The sequence below is a fragment of the Drosophila grimshawi genome, unplaced genomic scaffold (assembly GCF_018153295.1).
Source record: "Drosophila grimshawi isolate 15287-2541.00 unplaced genomic scaffold, ASM1815329v1 contig_311, whole genome shotgun sequence".
Lineage (NCBI taxonomy): Eukaryota > Metazoa > Arthropoda > Insecta > Diptera > Drosophilidae > Drosophila > Drosophila grimshawi.
In genome coordinates this window covers 27,193,332-27,210,770 of record NW_025063098.1, presented here as the reverse complement: position 1 = coordinate 27,210,770, position 17,439 = coordinate 27,193,332, and the positions used below count along the sequence as shown (strand labels likewise).

Here is a 17,439-nt window from a genome sequence, read left to right as displayed (position 1 = left end):
CGCCGGAAAGTGGCTAAAAGAGCAGCAAGAGCAAGAGCAAAAGCAACAGCAACAACAACAACAACAATCGAAATTGAATTGAACGAATTGAATGCCCAAAACGAACAACGAACAATTCCAACGAAAGGCAAACGCAAAAAACGCAAACGCGAAAATACCAAAAACGAACGAACTATTTTGGCGCCCCAAAGAGCTAAAGAGCAACACAACAACAACAACAACAATCAAGACAACAACAACAACAACTAGATTATACTCATTATTAACAGCAGCAAGATCATTATTACGATTCGCATCTTTTCCACGAAAGTTGTGCTGTAAATATTTAATTTAAGCGTATCTCGCAGTTAAGTGTAAACACTTTTCAATCATTTGTTGTCCACTTATAAGCCATATATAAATATTGTTATTTAACTTAAGAAGCCCATACACGAAACTAGTCAAAAAACACAAAAACACAAAACAACAAATAACGAACTGTGTGCGTATACGTAATATATTTTTTGGTATTTCGTATACTTGATATTTATTAAGCTGTAGTCTCTAAGCATAATATGATGAAAAATCTCAATGGTAGAGCGCATAATGCGTGCTACCATCCCTACTATCAGCAACAGCTGCAACAACAGCAGCAGCAGCAGCAGCAACACCAACAGCAACAGCTACTGCAGCAGCAACAGCAACAGCTACTGCAGCAGCAACAGCAACAATTGCAGCAACAACTACAGTTGCCCTACGCAACACAATACACTCAGCAGCAACAGCAGCAACAGCAACAGTACAACCAACAACAGTACTATAATCAACAGCTGCAGCAACAACAACAGCAGCAGCAGCAGCAGCATTTGTTACGTCAGCAACAGTTGCTGCCCACGCAGTCAGCCTACCAGCAGCAACAATCAAAGCAATCATATAACAATAACAACAATAGCAACAGCAACAGCAACACAAGTGCCGCCAACATGACTGCTATGACTGCGCGCGTAAACATGCACGCAGCAACTGTTGCTACTGCGCATAGTAACGGCAACAGCAACGCCAACGCCAACGCGACGACAGCAGCAATGGCCGCCATGTGCCAAATGCAAAGCTTTTTAAGCCATCAACAGCAACAACAACAACAGCAGCAGCAACAGCAACAATACAACAACAATTGTGCGCATATTAATTATAATCAACAACAACAACAACAGCAGCAGCAGCAGCAACAACAACAACAACTGCCAACAGCAACAACAGCGACAACAACAAATGGCGATAAATTAGCATTGGATAGTGCCAGCGAAATTGCAAATTTTTTGGCTAGTGAGCTTTTTATGCAGCAGGTACGCATCGATAATTCGATAACAAGCGATAACTTATCGAAGCGTGAAATAGCTGCAATTGTTGAACGTAAATAGCAAATGTGCTCGTTCGACGAAAGTGTTCACTTTAAAACACCTTTTAAATAATTCATAAATCACTTTTAACAATTATTATATTCATAGCTAAATTCATTTGATATCGATTTGTCATTTTGCATATCGAAATGAATTAAATAGTCAAGAGATTATTTTATAGCTATCGATTTACTCAAAATGTGTAGAAATGTGACTTTATTTTTTTATTATTATTATCATTATTATATTATTATTATTATTTTTTCGAAAATCCTTTTGACAGTTGATGTGAATTTATCGAATTACTTTGCTGCTTTCCCTTCATCTTTTTCTTGTTAATCCTGATCTGTTGTTAAGGATTATGAAATAACAGTTTTGGTTTGATTAAAAGTGCAGCGCTTTAGATAAATATTTATCGTTGAATATATTCGATAAAATATTTGTAATTTAGATGGGCAATCTTTAAATATGAAAAGGGGTTTCATTAAATAGATGACATATTTATTTAGACTTGTGCAATAAGCATTTCGAAATACTTTTAATGGGTTTTACTAATCTGATTTTGGATTTTGGTTTTCTCTTGTTGCAGCTCGTTACGTTTGATGGGATACAGAGTGCACCGACGCTGACAACGCCAACGCTGACGCCGACGACACTGCGAACGATTGAGGAGACCATCTTTGAGCTGACAACGGAGACGCAGAATGTGCCGTTTCAGGCCGGTTTCAAACCGCCGCCGCTGACATCATTGTGCAACGTTACTGTCGTCAACAACAACAACAATAACAACAACAATAATAACAATAACAGCAGCAACAACAACAATAACAACAGCAACACAGTCACAACAACAGCAGCGGCTGCCGGCAACCTCACATTGGCAAGCCCAATGAGCACGATGAGCACACTGAACACAAATCCACAATTGGATTTGCTTGGCTTCAACTGTGGCAGTGTGCCCGAAAGCGATTCCGAGCAATCGAACGTTTCCTGGAACGTAGGTGGGCCGCACGATGACCAAAGCACAACCGATACTTGTAAGTGAAATCGTCGAATTCCAATCTAAATCTATTCAATAATTAATTAATTATTAATTTGTTATACAGCAAGTGCCGCCACGGACAGCACCTCGTATCAGAATGGTGGCCATATGTTTGGCAACAATGGATCCAATGGCTCCGGTGTCAATAATTTTACAGGATCACTCGCCGGCGTTGGCAGTGCTGGACGCGGCACTTCATCTACCTCAAACAATGCCACGCCAGCCCGACGCGGCGGCGGTCGGCGACCGAACAAGTCGGCCAACATGTCGCCCGAGGAGGAGGAGAAGCGTCGCGTTCGCCGCGAACGGAACAAGTTGGCAGCGGCACGCTGTCGCAAGCGGCGCGTCGATCAGACCAATGAGCTGTCGGAGGAGGTCGATGGCCTTCTGAAGAAGAACGAGGATCTGAAGAAGGAGATTGAAATATTGACTAACACCAGGCATCAGCTGAATTTTGTGCTCGAGGCACACCGTCCCACATGCCAGAAGGTGCGCGATGATCTGCTCAGTGTGACCACCTGCAATGGTTTGATTGCGCCCACAGCGATGCTCAGCTCTGGCAGCAATGGCAGCCATCATCACAACAGCAATAGCAACAACAGCAACAACAACAACAGCAACAACAATAACAATAGCAATAGCAATGACAGCAGCTGTGGCACCATCACCGGCTTCGATGCATCGCTCAATTCCACCGGTCGCAGCAATTCACCGCTCGATCTCAAGCCGGTCCTCATCGATGATCAGCTGTTGGTCAATATCAAGCATGAGCCGCACGATGCTGGACTCGATTCGAGCTCATCGCTGGATCAGGATGGCCCGCCGGCGGCCAAACGTTTTGCGCTGCCCGACATTGCCACACTGAAGCCGCATAGCGCATCCCTGACAACACCCACTGGTCCCGTTGCGTCCCTCAACACGCCCATGTCGGGCATGGCACCGACCGCCTTTGGCATCCACGCCAAGCCAATGCCCAAGACGCGTCCAAATACACTCAACGTGAATCAGTCCCTGGCGCAGCCGGGCAACATCGCCATCGGCAAAACACCGATGCAGATCGAGGGTGTGCCCATCCAGACACCATCCGCCGGCAACTTTAACTTCGATTCACTGATGGCCGGCGGCACCGGTCTGACGCCCGTCTCGGGTCCATTGGTGCCCACGTGCTCATCGCAAAACAAGCATCCGCTGGAGCTGCCAACGCCCACAAGTGAGCCGTCCAAGCTGGTCAGCTTATAACCAGTGGTGTAGGATACGTGGTGGTGGTTGCATGACGCCAACTACAGTTATATAAAATATATACATATATATATATTTATATATATTAATAATTATAATTAAGATTTGTAAAGGATGTTTTCCCCTTTTGTTTCTTATTGGAAAACAAACGAAAACGAACTTGACTGCCACGCCCACATCAATGTTGAATGGCGTTAGCCGAGTTCAAAAAAGTTAATCTACTTATTTTAATATATTATTTTTATTGTTTTTCCGTTTAAACTGTAACTGTAACTGTAACTGTAACTGCTTTTGTATTATTATCTTTATTATGCTTAATTTATGAGTTGCTGTCAATTGTCCCTATCTAAATATTATAAAATACATCTATATATATATATACATACATATACATATATTTCTACAACGATTTATATATGTATACTATATATTTACTTGGATTTTTTGTGCAATTATCAATCAACCATTTTCGTTTGCGTGTGTTTTTTGAAAACATATACATAGCAAATATTTATATAAACTAAATGCCTAAACATTTTGCAACAAAAGAAAAAACAAAACAAAACAAAAAAGATGGAAAGTAATGTAAATGAATAAGAGATGAGAATGAGAAGGATGTGAATGGAATGTTGTATATGAAGGATGAGTTGTGATATTTATTATTAACAAGTTGAATAAAATACAAACAAAAAACAAAAACAAAAAACAAAACCTAATTACAAATGGAACATTAACAGAGCGTGTAACGAAAGGAACTAAGCCGGTTTTAAAATTGTACATTTAAACATAAAGTAAAACAAAATGCGAGATACAAATTAAACAAAACAAAAAACAAAAAAAAGTTGCCTTGATAAAATGAGATAGGGAAAATCAAATGATAAACGATAAATGATAAATGATAAATGATAAATCAAATATAAAACGAGAGAAAGAGAATTTGAAATACTAACTTATACTACTTAATATTTAAGGCGCAGTAGAAAAACCCAAATATATTTTTACTAAAGGCAAGATGCGCTCTATTTTCACATACGATTTATAAGAAATGACAAAAACAAAACAAAACGCAAAGCAAAGCAATTATTTAATATGTAATTATGCAATAAAGAAAACAACATTTAAGTATATGATAAATACCAGCAATAACAGCAAATCGGGCAACAATATTTGATATAGCTGACCTACCCCCTACCCCCTACCCCTCCCCCTTCCCCATCGCCACCTACCCTTCCTCAATAAATCCCATTTTTTTGCTAAACGCAACATTTGCGCATACATTTTTTAAGTAAAATTCACAGAAAATTGTAAACAGAACTAAAATGCACCTTTAAATGGGGTAACAAACACCAACATTGAGTAAGAGAAATAAAAGAGAAAACAAAAAACAAAAAAAACAACAAAACAACCTAAAAACCAAAAAGTCTATTTAATCTTCAAAACCTATTCAAATTGATCGGAATGGTAGATCCAAGCTGGCTGGCCAGCCTTGGAACGGATGTGTGCTGTGAAACAATTGAATATCGCATAAAATTACAAGTTTTGCTGGCTCAGCCGGTGATAAGAGTGGACAGGTAAATTAGGGTGAACCTTAAAAATTGAAATTGAGTTCTAGATATAAGCAAAATATAAAATTACAAATTTTTAAAATGTATTTGTGCATAAATTAAAGCCAAAATCTTTTTTAAATATATATATATATATATACATATATAAATATAATAAGTAAGAGTTTGGTTTTTTTTTCAGTTTCTCCGGAACCTTGGCAGCAACTGACGACTATAAAAAAATCGCCAGCAATTTTTATTATCATGTACTTAATTTATTATGTAGTTTGTTTGACATGGAATGTTGAAAGCATAATTGAGCTGGTAAAAACACGATCTGCGCGATATGTTTATATATATTTATATATATATTTATCAGCGGAACAGCTTATCATCCAGCTGTATGCCAATCATGGTGTTTATATATTTTAATTTAAATGCGTTGCACTTTTCAGAATACACATGGGATATATGTATATATATATATATATATGTATATAAAAGCCGGCTGAGTTGAAACGATTGCCTTTTGTTTTTTGGCTCCAGCCCAACGCGCAGGTAAGACTCAAAAGGTGCGAGCCACAAGCGAACCGATCTGTGGCTGTGCATGTATTTGTGTGAGCACATACATAAATATATATATATAAATATATATATATGTATACAGATAATGCATATATACACAGTGCATATTTCGGGTTCTTTATGCATGTATTTCCTTCTTTTCTTTGTGTGTTTTTTGATTTGATTTCTTTTTATGTGAGACTGCGTGTGTCAGTTGATCGAGAACCAGCAACGATATGGGTAGCTGTGCTCAACTGCTGGGCGCCTTGAAGCGCACCCTGGGATTGGGCAGACGTCAGCTGAACGTTGGCCAGCGTCAAGTTGTCCTGGTCACGGGCTGTGATTCGGGTTTGGGGTAAGTCGACACAACTAAGAACTTAAAATGATTACAAAAAGAGAATATTCTAATTGAGAGTGGCTGACCGTGAGATATCCTCTGACCAGCTCAACAATATTTATAAATATTTAACAATATTTATATATTTATTATGTAGCCACTCGCTGGCCGTTTACTGCTACAAGTCACTTGAGATGACCGTCATCTGTTGCTGCCACAATCTGCAGTCGCAGGGCGCACGACTGTTGCAGCAAATGAGCGCTGAGACGGAGACGAAGCAACAGCAACGATTGCACACCTGGCAACTGGATCTGCTGCACCCCGCTTCCATAGAGAAGGTCCAACTACAGCTGGACGAGCTGTTGCACAACACGGACTACGAGCTGATGGCGTTGGTCAACAATGCTGGTGTCATGTGCTTTGGGGAATTTGAATGGCAACTTCCGTCACAGATTGAGCAGCAGATCAATTGCAATCTCTTGGGCACGATGAGATTAACCCGACAACTGTTGCCGCTGATCCGGCAACATTGCGGACGCATCATCAATGTGACCAGTCATTGTGGCTTTCAGGCTCTGCCCGCTTTGGCGCCCTATGCTGCCTCCAAGGCAGCCATCCGCACCTGGAATGATGCGCTGCGCATTGAGATGCGACAATACGGCGTCGAGGTGGTCAACTTTGTGCCCGGCTCGTTTGTGTTGGATAGCAATATTGCTGCACGCCAGCAGCAGCATGCTCAGCAAATGCTGGATGGATTCAACGAGGAACAGCTGGCTCATTATGGCAACTACTTCCACAGGTTCAATGAGTATCTGAGCATTCTAACGGGCTTCAAGCAGCCCAATCAGCTGCGAGATGATGACCTGCTCGACAAGTTCAAGGATGCTCTAACGAACAAGCAGCCTCATTCTCTCTATATACACGAAACTTGGCGCTATAGAATCTATCGTTGGCTCTTTAAGATAACTCCTGCTCCTCTAACGGATTGGCTCACGGTGCAGTTCTGTGCAATGCCCAACTATGAGTCCAGCAAGAGCAATTCATTCAAATAGGAATGGAAATAGTAATGAAGGTTGGTGGCAATAAAGACATAGAGGATCCCTTAAGGATTCAGAATACTTTGGTTGATGCAAATTGGAAAAGAACATATTTTTTAAAAATGGAAAGAAATATATGTATATATATATATATGTATTGGGGTAAATCTGTGTTTACGTTAATCAGTGGCAAAGCACTGCTTAAGAGAATTCATTATTTTGTATCATATTTTTAGGCTGAACCATGAAAACCAAAGTATGCAAAAGTTGCATAAAATCGCATTTTTAAAGCATACTTTTAGGCCGAGTCGAAGGCGTTGAACTTTTCAAACAAATAAATGCAGCACGAAAGACACATGACTTTCAAGGATACAGTTGAGTTGTCAGTTGCTTAAAGGACATTCGACCTATTGAATATATATTCAGATTTGACAGATCAAGGACTACCAATATGCCAAAGGACATTTGGATAGCCGCTAAGTTGCCAAAGTTACGTGCGACTTTCTTCATGATTTCTCAATTTTATTTCGATATCATTTTCCCACCAGCTGCCATTTTATGCAGCGAACAGAGTATGGCGCAGTCGGTAGATGTTACTATTGTAGTCTATTTGTTTTATTAGCTGTTGTACATAGAAATATAGTTCTTGGCTGGGACATTAAATACACTGTTTGGCTATTTGGCACGCACAACAAACACACAAACAATCACTTATGTATATGTATGTATATAGTACAGTTGGAACAGAGAACAAACACACAAATAATCACACGTTTATATATATATATATATAGTACAGTTGGCAGGTAAAGGCTGAAGAAGGGGCAGCAGCCGGGCACTAATAGCCGGTGCTGCGACAACGCTCGTAAACGGCATCATTGAGCAGCTGGAACCATTCGCTGGCATATGTGGAGTCCTCGGCGGCGCGGAACAGATGCAGCTTATCCTGTGCGGGCATCGCAGCGCACAAATAATAGCTGATGGCAGTTTCCGTGAGCTCGGCATGGTAGTTCTTCAGCGCCCACTCTAAGAGACGCAGGCAGTTGTGCGAATCGAGGAACTGGATGAGTCGTTCATGGAGCAGCACCTCCAACTCGGGTATTATGTAGACGCGCGACATCTCGAACGCCTCCAGCAGTGCCCCATACTCGGGCATGGCCAAGTGACGCGACTGGCAGCTAATCAGGTGGAGGAAATAGCGCAGACCACTGGCCGTATAGTTGCGCAGCTGAATCTCGCCGTCGTGGCCCTCGCGAAAGTCACTGTTGAGCATCTTGTTGAACACCTCGCTGGTATCACAGAGTAGCTGCTTGTTGAAGCCAATACTGAACGTGGCTTCCTGGCTCTCAGTTGCTTTTACGGCTGCTGCCTCAGCTGCTGCCTCAGCTGCTGCCTCAGCTGCTGCCTCTGCTGCTGCTGCCGCTGCCGCTGGTGCTGCTGCATCCTCCTCGCCTTGCACCAGGAATCGCATATCACAATTCTCGTGCAGCGGTGCAGCCGTTGCATTCCACTGAGTCGCACACATGATGGCATTGACGTCCACTGGCTCCGGCTCGGGCAGAATGATGCCCAGCGTGAAACGGGACATGGCCGTAACTGCATCGGCTGCCTCATCCGCATACAGATTGTCGCTCTTCTTGCGCAGCAACAGGTCGAACAACAACGTGAGCGCATTGCCATCATACAGAAACTGATAGAGCAGCCGATGGCTTTTGATGATATATGCCACGGATATGGCAGCCCGTTGTTGTGCACTCAAATCGGCATCGCAGCGCAGCAGACGGACCAGCTCCTCCTTGCCATAGTTGGACTCGCCCACATTGGTGAGCGTCTCCAGGAATGCGAAGCCATCCTTGCGCATCTGCAAAACAAAGAAATAAAAATTCATTTAATATTGGTAAACGTTAAATGCCTTAAAAGTCATAAATATATTATTCAAATCTTAGGCATCTATATCCACTATTTCCATTATACACACCTCTTCCACCTTGGTCAGCTGATAGAGCTGATGGACAACGCCATGCTTGATGATCTGGGCAAAGAACTGACTTTCACTGTACAAAAAAAAGAGCAATTAAAATTAGACAGGCTTCGGAAACGGACTAAAAACAATTAACTTACAGCAATATATTGGTCAGAGCATTGGCAAAGTTGTTGTTGGCACCGAAGAGATTAATGGCCCGGATGAGAGTGTCAAGCGTTTCCGGCTTGCCCAACTCGGGTCGCTTGTTGATCATCAGGGTAATGCGATAAATGAGATTCTCAATGACATCGATGGTGTCGCCAGACTGTTGATTGCGCAACTGGGCCAGCTTTGGCGGCACATCCGAGCTCAGCTCCTCCAGATCCTCCTTGTCCGATAAGGTGTCGTCAATGGGCTCGCTGCCCTCGTCCATCAGATTCAAGATGTCCATCACATTGGTGGGTTGAGCCCGATTCGCAGCAATGCGAGATTCTCGTGTGTCATTATTAGAATTGACTTGAGTCTTGCCATCATCCTCATCGTCATCGTCATCACTGCAGGCCGGCGAATAGTCCTCATCCTCATCATTGTCAAAGAGTTTCGAGCAGACTGGCGACATGCTGCGCGAGCTGCACGGACTTGTGGTACGATATGATCGGGGCGAGCTGCTCGGCGAGTCAAAGTCCGTGGCGAGCGCCTCCTGCGTCTTTGAGAACTGCAAATACGAAAACCATATAAATATACATTCTTCCAGCTGAACAGAAGAGTTTTATAAAATCAAATCCTTCCGAGTGAAACATTAGGATACCTTGCTCAACGTCTCTGGCGTTGTGGGATCGGTCAGTTTGCGTTTCTTGAAACCCTGCATGCGTTCCTCGTGCCGTCGCTTGTGATACTCCTCATCGCCGGTCAGATAATCGTTTAGTTCGCGCACCAACATGGGCACCAGACCCTCATGCAGCAGCAGCTCCATGCTCAGGTTGTCATATTGAAAGTTGTTCAGAATGTAAAATAGCTGGATAAAGAGAAAAGGATACCACTTAAAGAGATGCATCCAACGTGCACTGCCACATTGCTCACCGATGAACGCTCGCTGCGAGAATGCGACTCTCGGATCATGGCCACCAGTTTGCGTAATGCGCCACAGCGTCGAATTTTGGAACGGCTGCAGGCATCGGTCGATAAGGTGGATATAATGTTCACACAATGTCGGCACTCGCTCTCCGATAGCGGCTTCGCCATATTCACGGCCATGAGCAGCTCACAGGCAGCCACAATCGAATCCGCCGTGCTGAGCATGTAAAAGGCGCACGGATCCTTGCCGAAGTTGGAAAGTATCTTAAGTGCCGATGAGCGCTGCTCGCTGTCCTCCTTCACGAAATACACGATGGGCGCAAGGGATGTGTTCCGGGACAGCACCTAAATGAATTGCAATTAGTAAATTGGAATTATTATTATTGTAGCTATAATTTCAAACACACCTCCCAAACTCTCATGCCAATCTGCTGGGCAGAGAGGAGCATCAGGCACTTCAGGATCTCGTAGGCCAGCTCGATGGCATCGTTCTCCTTGGGCAGGATGTATTCACAGTTGCGGGTGGAGTTCTTTAGCATCTGGTAATCGAAGATGTCGCTGCGGACACCTTCCAAATTGCGAGCCACCTCCTCGAAATACTTTTCACGATGCTGATTACGCTTCAGGCCAATTAAGGCGGACACTTCGATGTCCTGCGGCGACTCCTTGGGCGCCTCGTTGTTCTTCATCACGGCTGAAAATATCCGCATCAGCTGCAGAAATCCATTGGAGGCCAGAAAATGTTTGTAGAACTGACTGCTCACGAGCAGAAAGCGACAGACCCTAAATGCCATTATCCTTGTCTGCACCGCACTCGTCGACTCGATGATGTGGCAAATGGCAGGCGCTATCGCTCCATAGTGGGCCGTCAGATAGGTGGACACCTTCTTGCTCTTCGCCAGATTGCCGAGCATGCGGCAGGCGCGACACTGAATCAACGAGTTGGGAATGGTTTTCAATATGGTCACCAACGGTCCAATCACCTTACACTCCACAGCCTGTTAATGATATCAAAAACAAATTATTAAATATATCTTTAATTATTTAAATATGCACGAAACAAAATTAAAAAAATTCTCAATACAAATTTTAAAATTAAATTGAAACTTATATCAATTTAAATTCTAATCCTTTTATTAACATTTTTCAATAAAGTTTGTAACATATTGAAGGTAACATATATACATATATTCTTAATTAGAATCACTAGCCGATCCGATAGGTATATCCATATGTTCTTCTGTGCGTTATATTTATATGTAATTGATAAAAGATCTTTTATTTTTAAAGTTAGCTTCATGAATCTTTGAAATTATGTATACTATTGCTTCTGCAGATCTATTCTACAGATCATAGAGGGATATCCATAGACATGGATGCCAATAATATATCTAAGCAAATGTGAAAATACAGCTACATATAAATTTAGCTTCAAAATACAATAAAATATAATAATATTTCAAACTCCAAACAACAATTTATATGTTTTAATAAATTGTTTAAGACTTCTATGCAGTCTACAAAAATTATAAAAAATAAACAATATCCATGAAAAATAATAATAATATATTATACTATTAATTTATTTTAATTATCATTTTTTTAATTAACTATAATTTTCACATAGAACTAAAATTTTTTTTTATCGCAACTCACCTCGATGCAAGCCAAATCATCCGTACAGCAATTGCCCAATATGCTCAAAACGACTTCCATGATCTTTTCGTTGAGTTTAGTAATCAGGCGAACCATTTCCGGAACGCCCCCCGCAGTTCGAAACAACACAATACCATCTTTATCTTTAACCACATCGGTGCGCAGCTTGACGAGGCATTTATATATAACATTTTTGTCCGTGGAGGTTTTGAGGACACCCAGCATGCCCTCAACCTGCTCTAAGGACCAAAGCATTTGAAAATATTAAACAAAATCTGTGTTTTTTACACACTTTTTTGTTGCTTTTGCAAAAACAAACACAAAAACTTGCGACCGTCAGCGGCAAGCCTCAAAATACTAAAAAATCAATTTGAAAACAAACCTAAAATACCAAAAATACTTTAAGATTACTAAGATTGTTTAAAATATACACAATAACAATTAATAAAATTCAAAATATTTAATTAAATTATCAAATATAAAAACAATTCAAGTGTGTACCAATAAGAGATAACAATAACAAATGCGTGCGAAATTTGTGACGTCACATTTTGATATAGACCTTTTTAACACCTACTAAGCAACACTGGCCATTAGAGATGGACTATTTTCGATAGCATGTACTTCGAATAACCATCACATGACAGTAGGAGCGTAGTAGGTTTTTCTCTGTGCAGTTGTTCGTCATATGATTAAAAGGCTGGCAGAAAAATGAAAATGTTGCAAAACGTCGTCATTTTCTCGCTATTTATTGCAGCAAGTAAGTAAAACTATCAACTAAAACTATCCAAATGTGCTGAGCATTGAGAGATGTGCGTGAATTGTGTAAATATTTTTATCTCTGACTTGCATTGATTCTGCTGTCATGTGAAAGGGGCTGGGGAACTTTGGTGCTCCTCCTCGCGCAGAATCTGTGTCTTTTAGTGTGTTAAAGAAAATATTTCTAAATAAATGTTAACTGTTTTAATTGTTATATCATTTTATTTTACAGTTCACGCCACTGGCGAGTTCACCGTACTGAACACCCCCAAGGCGATTAGCTTCAAGGGCAACGATCCATTGAACAGCCGTTATGTTGGCGATGTTCTCTATGCTGCCATGGGCAACGCCGTCATTGGCGACTCTGACTGGAGTGGCATGATCATCAATGAACCATTCCATTTGGCCCAGGGCATCATTGCCGTGCACGTGGAGGGTGTTAACCATGTCACCAGCGCTGGCAATGTGAAATCCTACGAACTGGTTGGCCCCTATACTGGCCATGCCCTCAACGCACTAGCTGCAGAGCTGGAGGCAGCCAATGAGCCGGTTTGCGACATCAATTTCGATCAGTATGATGAGGGCGTAAGTGACTGCTGCCGATTCGCATAGCCAAGTCATTATCTAACATCACATTTTCAGGTGCAATCGTTCAAGTCTTGCTTTGGTGACTTTGAGGCACCGCCGGCCAAGCCCACCAAACATCTGAATCCCGCGTTGCACAATGCCGATAAGCAGTTCCTGCAGGAAATTGGCTACATTAATGCCGCCGCCGAGAACCTCGCTGAGATGATGAAGCCCTCGAATGTGCTGATCATTCGTCTGTCTGTCGATGGCATTGCCAAGGCGCATGGCGAGAAATCGATTGCTGTCGATGAGGCCAACAAGCTCGTCTCTGCTGCCATTGCTCGCCTGTTGGCTGCCGCTCAGAAGTCCAGCGATTCGGTGCTGTTTGTGCAGACCACAGAAAAGGATGTGGCAAATGCACGCAGCAAGCGTGATACTATCCCCATCGACCCTGCAAACAAATTTAATCTGGCCTTGTACTACGATGATAATTATCCTGTCATTTTCAACATTATCTTGTGGTTTATGGTCATCTTCGCCCTGTCGCTGTTGGCCATTTGCTACGCCATTGGTTCCATGGATCCCGGCAGGGACTCCATCATTTACCGCATGACCTCGACTAGAATGAAGAAGGACAACTAAGCGCTTAGGCTATAGAATCCTTTCTCCTTTTGTTATTTCGCCCCATTTATGTTGCGAAGAGTCAACTCAAAACAAGAAAGAAAACCAATCTTGTATTGTTCTAATTCAATTCAATTAGCGGAAAAATTGTGTGTATGCGTGTGTGAGAACAGTGTATAGTTGGCCTTATGAACACCAACCCATAAGCTACATATATATAAATAAGTATTAAAAACTTATTATTTTTAAATGCAGTTCAGTAATTCCATTATCGACTATAATAATTTGTTACATCTTCTGTTTGTTGTTCTTTTTAGGTTAACATAGTATCAAAACAAAAAAAAACGAAAACAGTCATTTCTTTATTCAAACTATGTAAATTATCAACTGTAAAATGTTAACAAATAAATATAACCTAAAAAGTCACGAGAACCGATTAAATTTACTGGGCAAAGGGTTTGTAATATGAGTGATATGATTCATATATATATATATATGTATATATAAAGATTTGGTTGTTATTTGTCAACTCCACTCGATCCATAATTCTAAATAGCCAGAAATCAATCTTAACAAGTGTTTGAGGAGACTAACTTAATAGCATATTGATTGTAACTAAATATTTAAATAAATATTTATGAATTAAGTCATAGCATTGGCATTACTATTATTTTGTTTATTTTAATTTACGTCTTTAAAATACAAAGTTTTGTAAACTTAATATAAAATTGCACTTGGAAGCTGTACAAATAATGTTTATAATTCTGATATTGAATTCACGCCTTTTTCATCGGGCTTTATAAACCTTGAAAGTTATTCCTTTTTAATTAATATTTAAATATTTTTGGGTATTTTTACACTAACCACAATTTTGATATTCGAAACATTCAAAACAATTTAGATTCTCTTCGATTTACTCCATCTTTGACTGTTCTCAGCTGTGACAACTACGTATTCCAGTGATCTTTGGAGTTGGCTTCATAGCCCGGTGAACAGCTACTGCCACCGCTCCAATTGCAGCCATTTTGTGAGGCTGTCGCCGCCGAAGCACTATTCTCATAGTCGTAGCTGCCGGAGTGATTGTGAATCTGTCCTTGGCCATCGTAGTGCACGGAACGACTGCTGCACCTGAAGGAGACCAGTTCCGTTTCGGGCAGAGTATGATTATCCCGCAACATGGCCTGCAGATGGTTAATATAGTTTATCGCGATGCTGCAATAATCAATAGGTATACATTTTTTTATATATATAACTTTTGCTATAAAATGTGTAACAATTAAACTGATTCAATTCTCGACTCTTGGTTATCATTCAAAATTTAGATATTGATCCCTGTATTCAGGAGAAACTTTTAATATCATATGTGAACATTTGGACGTACATTTGCATAGTGTATCAGAAACCATTTATGTTTCAATATATTTTAACCAAAATCACCAATTAGCAATTGTTTTATCATAATTTTGTTCAGAATATTAAGTAAATAATTAAATTTGTTAACTCACCGCAAACTTTCGATTTTGGAGTACTTCTTGCCATTGGGTTTGGAAATGGGCAGCTTGGAGCGCAAGAGATCGAAGGCCTTGTTCATATCCCGCATCCGGGTGCGTTCCCGATCACAGGCTGTGCGTCTATAGTCCTTCTCCATCTGGATGGCCTTTTCGCGCCAGGCGGGATTCTGTTCCTTGGCAATGTCCAGTTCGATAGCATTGCCTCCACTGTAACTCATATATGTGGGCGGTGGCACCGAGACGAGATCAGGTCGTTTCGGTTCGATAAGTGCACCTCTTCCTTCATGCCACATGGACACGGTCTGTGGTATGCTTATGCTGTAGCCCGAACTGCCGATCACGCTGAGATTATGGTGAGGATGCTGCTGAGAATGTTTCTCATAGCTGGACAATAAACTTTGCGCGTAGCTAAGGTTGTGTGCGTGTGGAGAACTGTATGTGAGTAATCCTCCAACATCTGGTGGCAGAGTGTAGCTAAGACTCGTCGTCGGCTGCGCGGCGCCTAGCTCAAGCAGTACGGGTTGCTCCGCGGACTCTGCATCGGTGTAAGTACTGGAGAGTGAGACTGTAGTGGGTATCAGTACAGGTGGATCGTCCGAGTTGGAGCTCAACAGTTGATCACTCATCGCCAAAGCCGATTTACGATTTGACGTCCGTTAGCGACGACCTGTCGCCGGCCAATGATCCGCGAGATCCGAGAAAGTGTTGCTGACACCAGCACAGCTTTGAATAAGAACACTTTCGTTTTCTGACCGCGCTACACTTGAAAAGAAACTGAGAACTTTGCACTCAAGTCAGGAGCAAATGGTGTGGGTGTTTTCCAAGGTTAAGAAGGCTATAACAAAAATATTAATTATTATTATACTTTTTTCAAGATTACTTGCAATATAATATTTCGTTTTTTAATTAATCCTGATATAAAGTCAAGTTAAACTTCTCTTAGTCCCACTCAAAAATATAAGTTTTAATTATCGAACTATTTTCTAAACGATTTTTACTTTATTTTTGTAATTATTATGCTGAATATTTTTTCTATATAAAATCTTTCTTCTTCAAATTGAATGATTTCTGCGAGTGTATTTATATCGTTTACCTGATCACTGCTGCAGTTGCATTAGAAGTGCAAACTATTTTCCCTTAGCTGATGAATGATGGCGATCTTGAGATATATCTATTCATCATTTGGAGCAAGTCCTGATCTGCTAGTTGGCGTCATCTAGTTGATCAATGCTTTGAGAGACTTCTGAGTTGACAAAGTGCCCTTTGTACGTGTGTCAACAAGTCGAGGATCTTTCGATCTGTCGGCTTTTCCTTTTATATACCTGCGCACAGCAACAACAACAACGACAACAAAAGCAGCAGCAGCAACAACAACCACAACAACAACAAGGTTGATGCGGCTTAATTTCTTTGGTATTGTATTGAATTGAAGATGATGATGAGGAGCGCGTGTGCAATGCTGGAGTCGCGTTTGGGTTATGGGATCGCGTTGTGACTTGGATCGTTGTCGCCACAACTTCAGTTTGAGTTTTTCTTTGCAGCAGCATTCTTCGTATGTGCGACTACGAACTCAGTACATACTCAGTGTGTATATATTTCCAAAGCGTGTAAACACAAGTGTTTTGGCTTAATTAAAAAAAAAATGCTTATAGGTATATATATATATATACCTTATATATATATATATATGTACGTCAACACATATTCATAGCAAAGAGTTTGGCATATGATTGATATACATACAGAAAATACACATAAAACCACATTAACTGCAGCTTAGCCCAGTCGACGTCATAACTAATCAACAACTCACACTCAAAAAAAGGAAAACATTAAAATTCACATAGATTAAGTTAAAAAGCGATTGGTATCAATTTCTTAACAACCAACAAAACAACAACATTTTCTACAAACACCAGAAAAAGTTTCATGTTTTCAGATCGAGTTAAATTGTTGTACAATCGAAGTGAAAATAAGACATTTTTTACTGCTTAAATAAACTATTATTTAAATAATAGAAAATAATATTCGTATATATTATATTTTTGTCATGCTTGTTGTTGTCAGTGTGAGAATGAGAAATATCATACAACTTTCTGTAGAAGTAATTTTTCGTCTTATTTATGGAATATCGGCACAGAAATTG

General features: G+C 40.9%; 5 protein-coding genes across 8 annotated transcripts in view; 3 read left to right on the top strand and 2 right to left on the bottom strand.

Moving 5' to 3' along the window:
- LOC6569643 (transcription factor kayak) overlaps nucleotides 1–4,715 on the top strand; it is a 30,378-nt gene extending 25,663 nt beyond the window's left edge. For 2 of the 3 annotated variants that reach the window (XM_032741694.1, XM_032741695.1), the window contains exons 2-3: nucleotides 1,969–2,416; nucleotides 2,486–4,715. In XM_032741694.1, coding sequence (XP_032597585.1) covers nucleotides 1,969–2,416; nucleotides 2,486–3,660 — 1,623 coding nt within the window. In that variant the 3' untranslated portion in view covers nucleotides 3,661–4,715. Of the gene's footprint in view, nucleotides 1–387; nucleotides 1,326–1,968; nucleotides 2,417–2,485 lie in introns of those variants that run through there. The other variant, XM_001996101.2, reaches the window with a different exon arrangement.
- Nucleotides 4,716–5,728: 1,013 nt separating this feature from the next.
- On the top strand, nucleotides 5,729–7,239 carry LOC6569644 (D-beta-hydroxybutyrate dehydrogenase, mitochondrial). Of its 2 annotated transcripts, XM_043215225.1 has the most exons (3): nucleotides 5,729–5,762; nucleotides 5,969–6,123; nucleotides 6,263–7,239. In XM_043215225.1, the coding sequence occupies exons 2-3, from the start codon at nucleotides 6,005–6,007 to the stop codon at nucleotides 7,155–7,157; spliced, it is 1,014 nt and encodes a 337-aa protein (XP_043071160.1). In that variant the 5' UTR covers nucleotides 5,729–5,762; nucleotides 5,969–6,004; the 3' UTR covers nucleotides 7,158–7,239. The 2 variants fall into 2 exon arrangements, with proteins under 2 accessions (XP_043071160.1, XP_001996138.2); XM_001996102.3 differs by lacking the exon at nucleotides 5,729–5,762 and having other exon boundaries at nucleotides 5,960–6,123.
- A 649-nt stretch (nucleotides 7,240–7,888) lies between these two features.
- LOC6569645 lies at nucleotides 7,889–12,109 on the bottom strand. Its single transcript, XM_032741635.2, has 7 exons — nucleotides 11,836–12,109; nucleotides 10,587–11,177; nucleotides 10,186–10,524; nucleotides 9,914–10,120; nucleotides 9,264–9,820; nucleotides 9,121–9,196; nucleotides 7,889–9,003 (listed from the first exon to the last, which is right to left on the bottom strand). The coding sequence occupies exons 1-7, from the start codon at nucleotides 12,088–12,090 to the stop codon at nucleotides 7,981–7,983; spliced, it is 3,048 nt and encodes a 1,015-aa protein (XP_032597526.1). The 5' UTR covers nucleotides 12,091–12,109; the 3' UTR covers nucleotides 7,889–7,980.
- A 344-nt stretch (nucleotides 12,110–12,453) lies between these two features.
- LOC6569646 (ATPase H(+)-transporting accessory protein 2) lies at nucleotides 12,454–14,214 on the top strand. Its single transcript, XM_001996104.3, has 3 exons — nucleotides 12,454–12,595; nucleotides 12,827–13,179; nucleotides 13,237–14,214. Exons 1-3 carry the CDS (start codon nucleotides 12,547–12,549, stop codon nucleotides 13,801–13,803), a joined length of 969 nt encoding a protein of 322 aa, XP_001996140.2. The 5' UTR covers nucleotides 12,454–12,546; the 3' UTR covers nucleotides 13,804–14,214.
- A 235-nt stretch (nucleotides 14,215–14,449) lies between these two features.
- Nucleotides 14,450–16,837, bottom strand: LOC6569845. The gene is made up of 3 exons (XM_001996105.3): nucleotides 16,387–16,837; nucleotides 15,288–16,128; nucleotides 14,450–14,994 (listed from the first exon to the last, which is right to left on the bottom strand). The coding sequence occupies exons 2-3, from the start codon at nucleotides 15,917–15,919 to the stop codon at nucleotides 14,730–14,732; spliced, it is 897 nt and encodes a 298-aa protein (XP_001996141.1). The 5' UTR covers nucleotides 15,920–16,128; nucleotides 16,387–16,837; the 3' UTR covers nucleotides 14,450–14,729.
- Nucleotides 16,838–17,439: the final 602 nt, after the last annotated feature.

Bases quoted from the DNA above. Each gene is read 5' to 3' on its own strand.
- LOC6569645 (XM_032741635.2), bottom strand. From the start codon at position 12,090: ATGCTTTGGTCCTTAGAGCAGGTTGAGGGCATGCTGGGTGTCCTCAAA. The intron at 10,525-10,586 runs GTGTGTTTGAAA...CAATTCATTTAG, and splicing joins TTGGCATGAGAGTTTGGGAG to GTGCTGTCCCGGAACACATC. The intron at 9,821-9,913 runs GTATCCTAATGT...TCGTATTTGCAG, and splicing joins CGCCAGAGACGTTGAGCAAG to TTCTCAAAGACGCAGGAGGC.
- LOC6569644 (XM_043215225.1), top strand. From the start codon at position 6,005: ATGGGTAGCTGTGCTCAACTGCTGGGCGCCTTGAAGCGCACCCTGGGA. The intron at 6,124-6,262 runs GTAAGTCGACAC...TTTATTATGTAG, and splicing joins GGCTGTGATTCGGGTTTGGG to CCACTCGCTGGCCGTTTACT.
- LOC6569646 (XM_001996104.3), top strand. From the start codon at position 12,547: ATGAAAATGTTGCAAAACGTCGTCATTTTCTCGCTATTTATTGCAGCA. The intron at 12,596-12,826 runs GTAAGTAAAACT...TTTATTTTACAG, and splicing joins CTCGCTATTTATTGCAGCAA to TTCACGCCACTGGCGAGTTC. The intron at 13,180-13,236 runs GTAAGTGACTGC...TCACATTTTCAG, and splicing joins TCGATCAGTATGATGAGGGC to GTGCAATCGTTCAAGTCTTG.
- LOC6569845 (XM_001996105.3), bottom strand. From the start codon at position 15,919: ATGAGTGATCAACTGTTGAGCTCCAACTCGGACGATCCACCTGTACTG. The intron at 14,995-15,287 runs GTGAGTTAACAA...TGATTATTGCAG, and splicing joins TCCAAAATCGAAAGTTTGCG to CATCGCGATAAACTATATTA.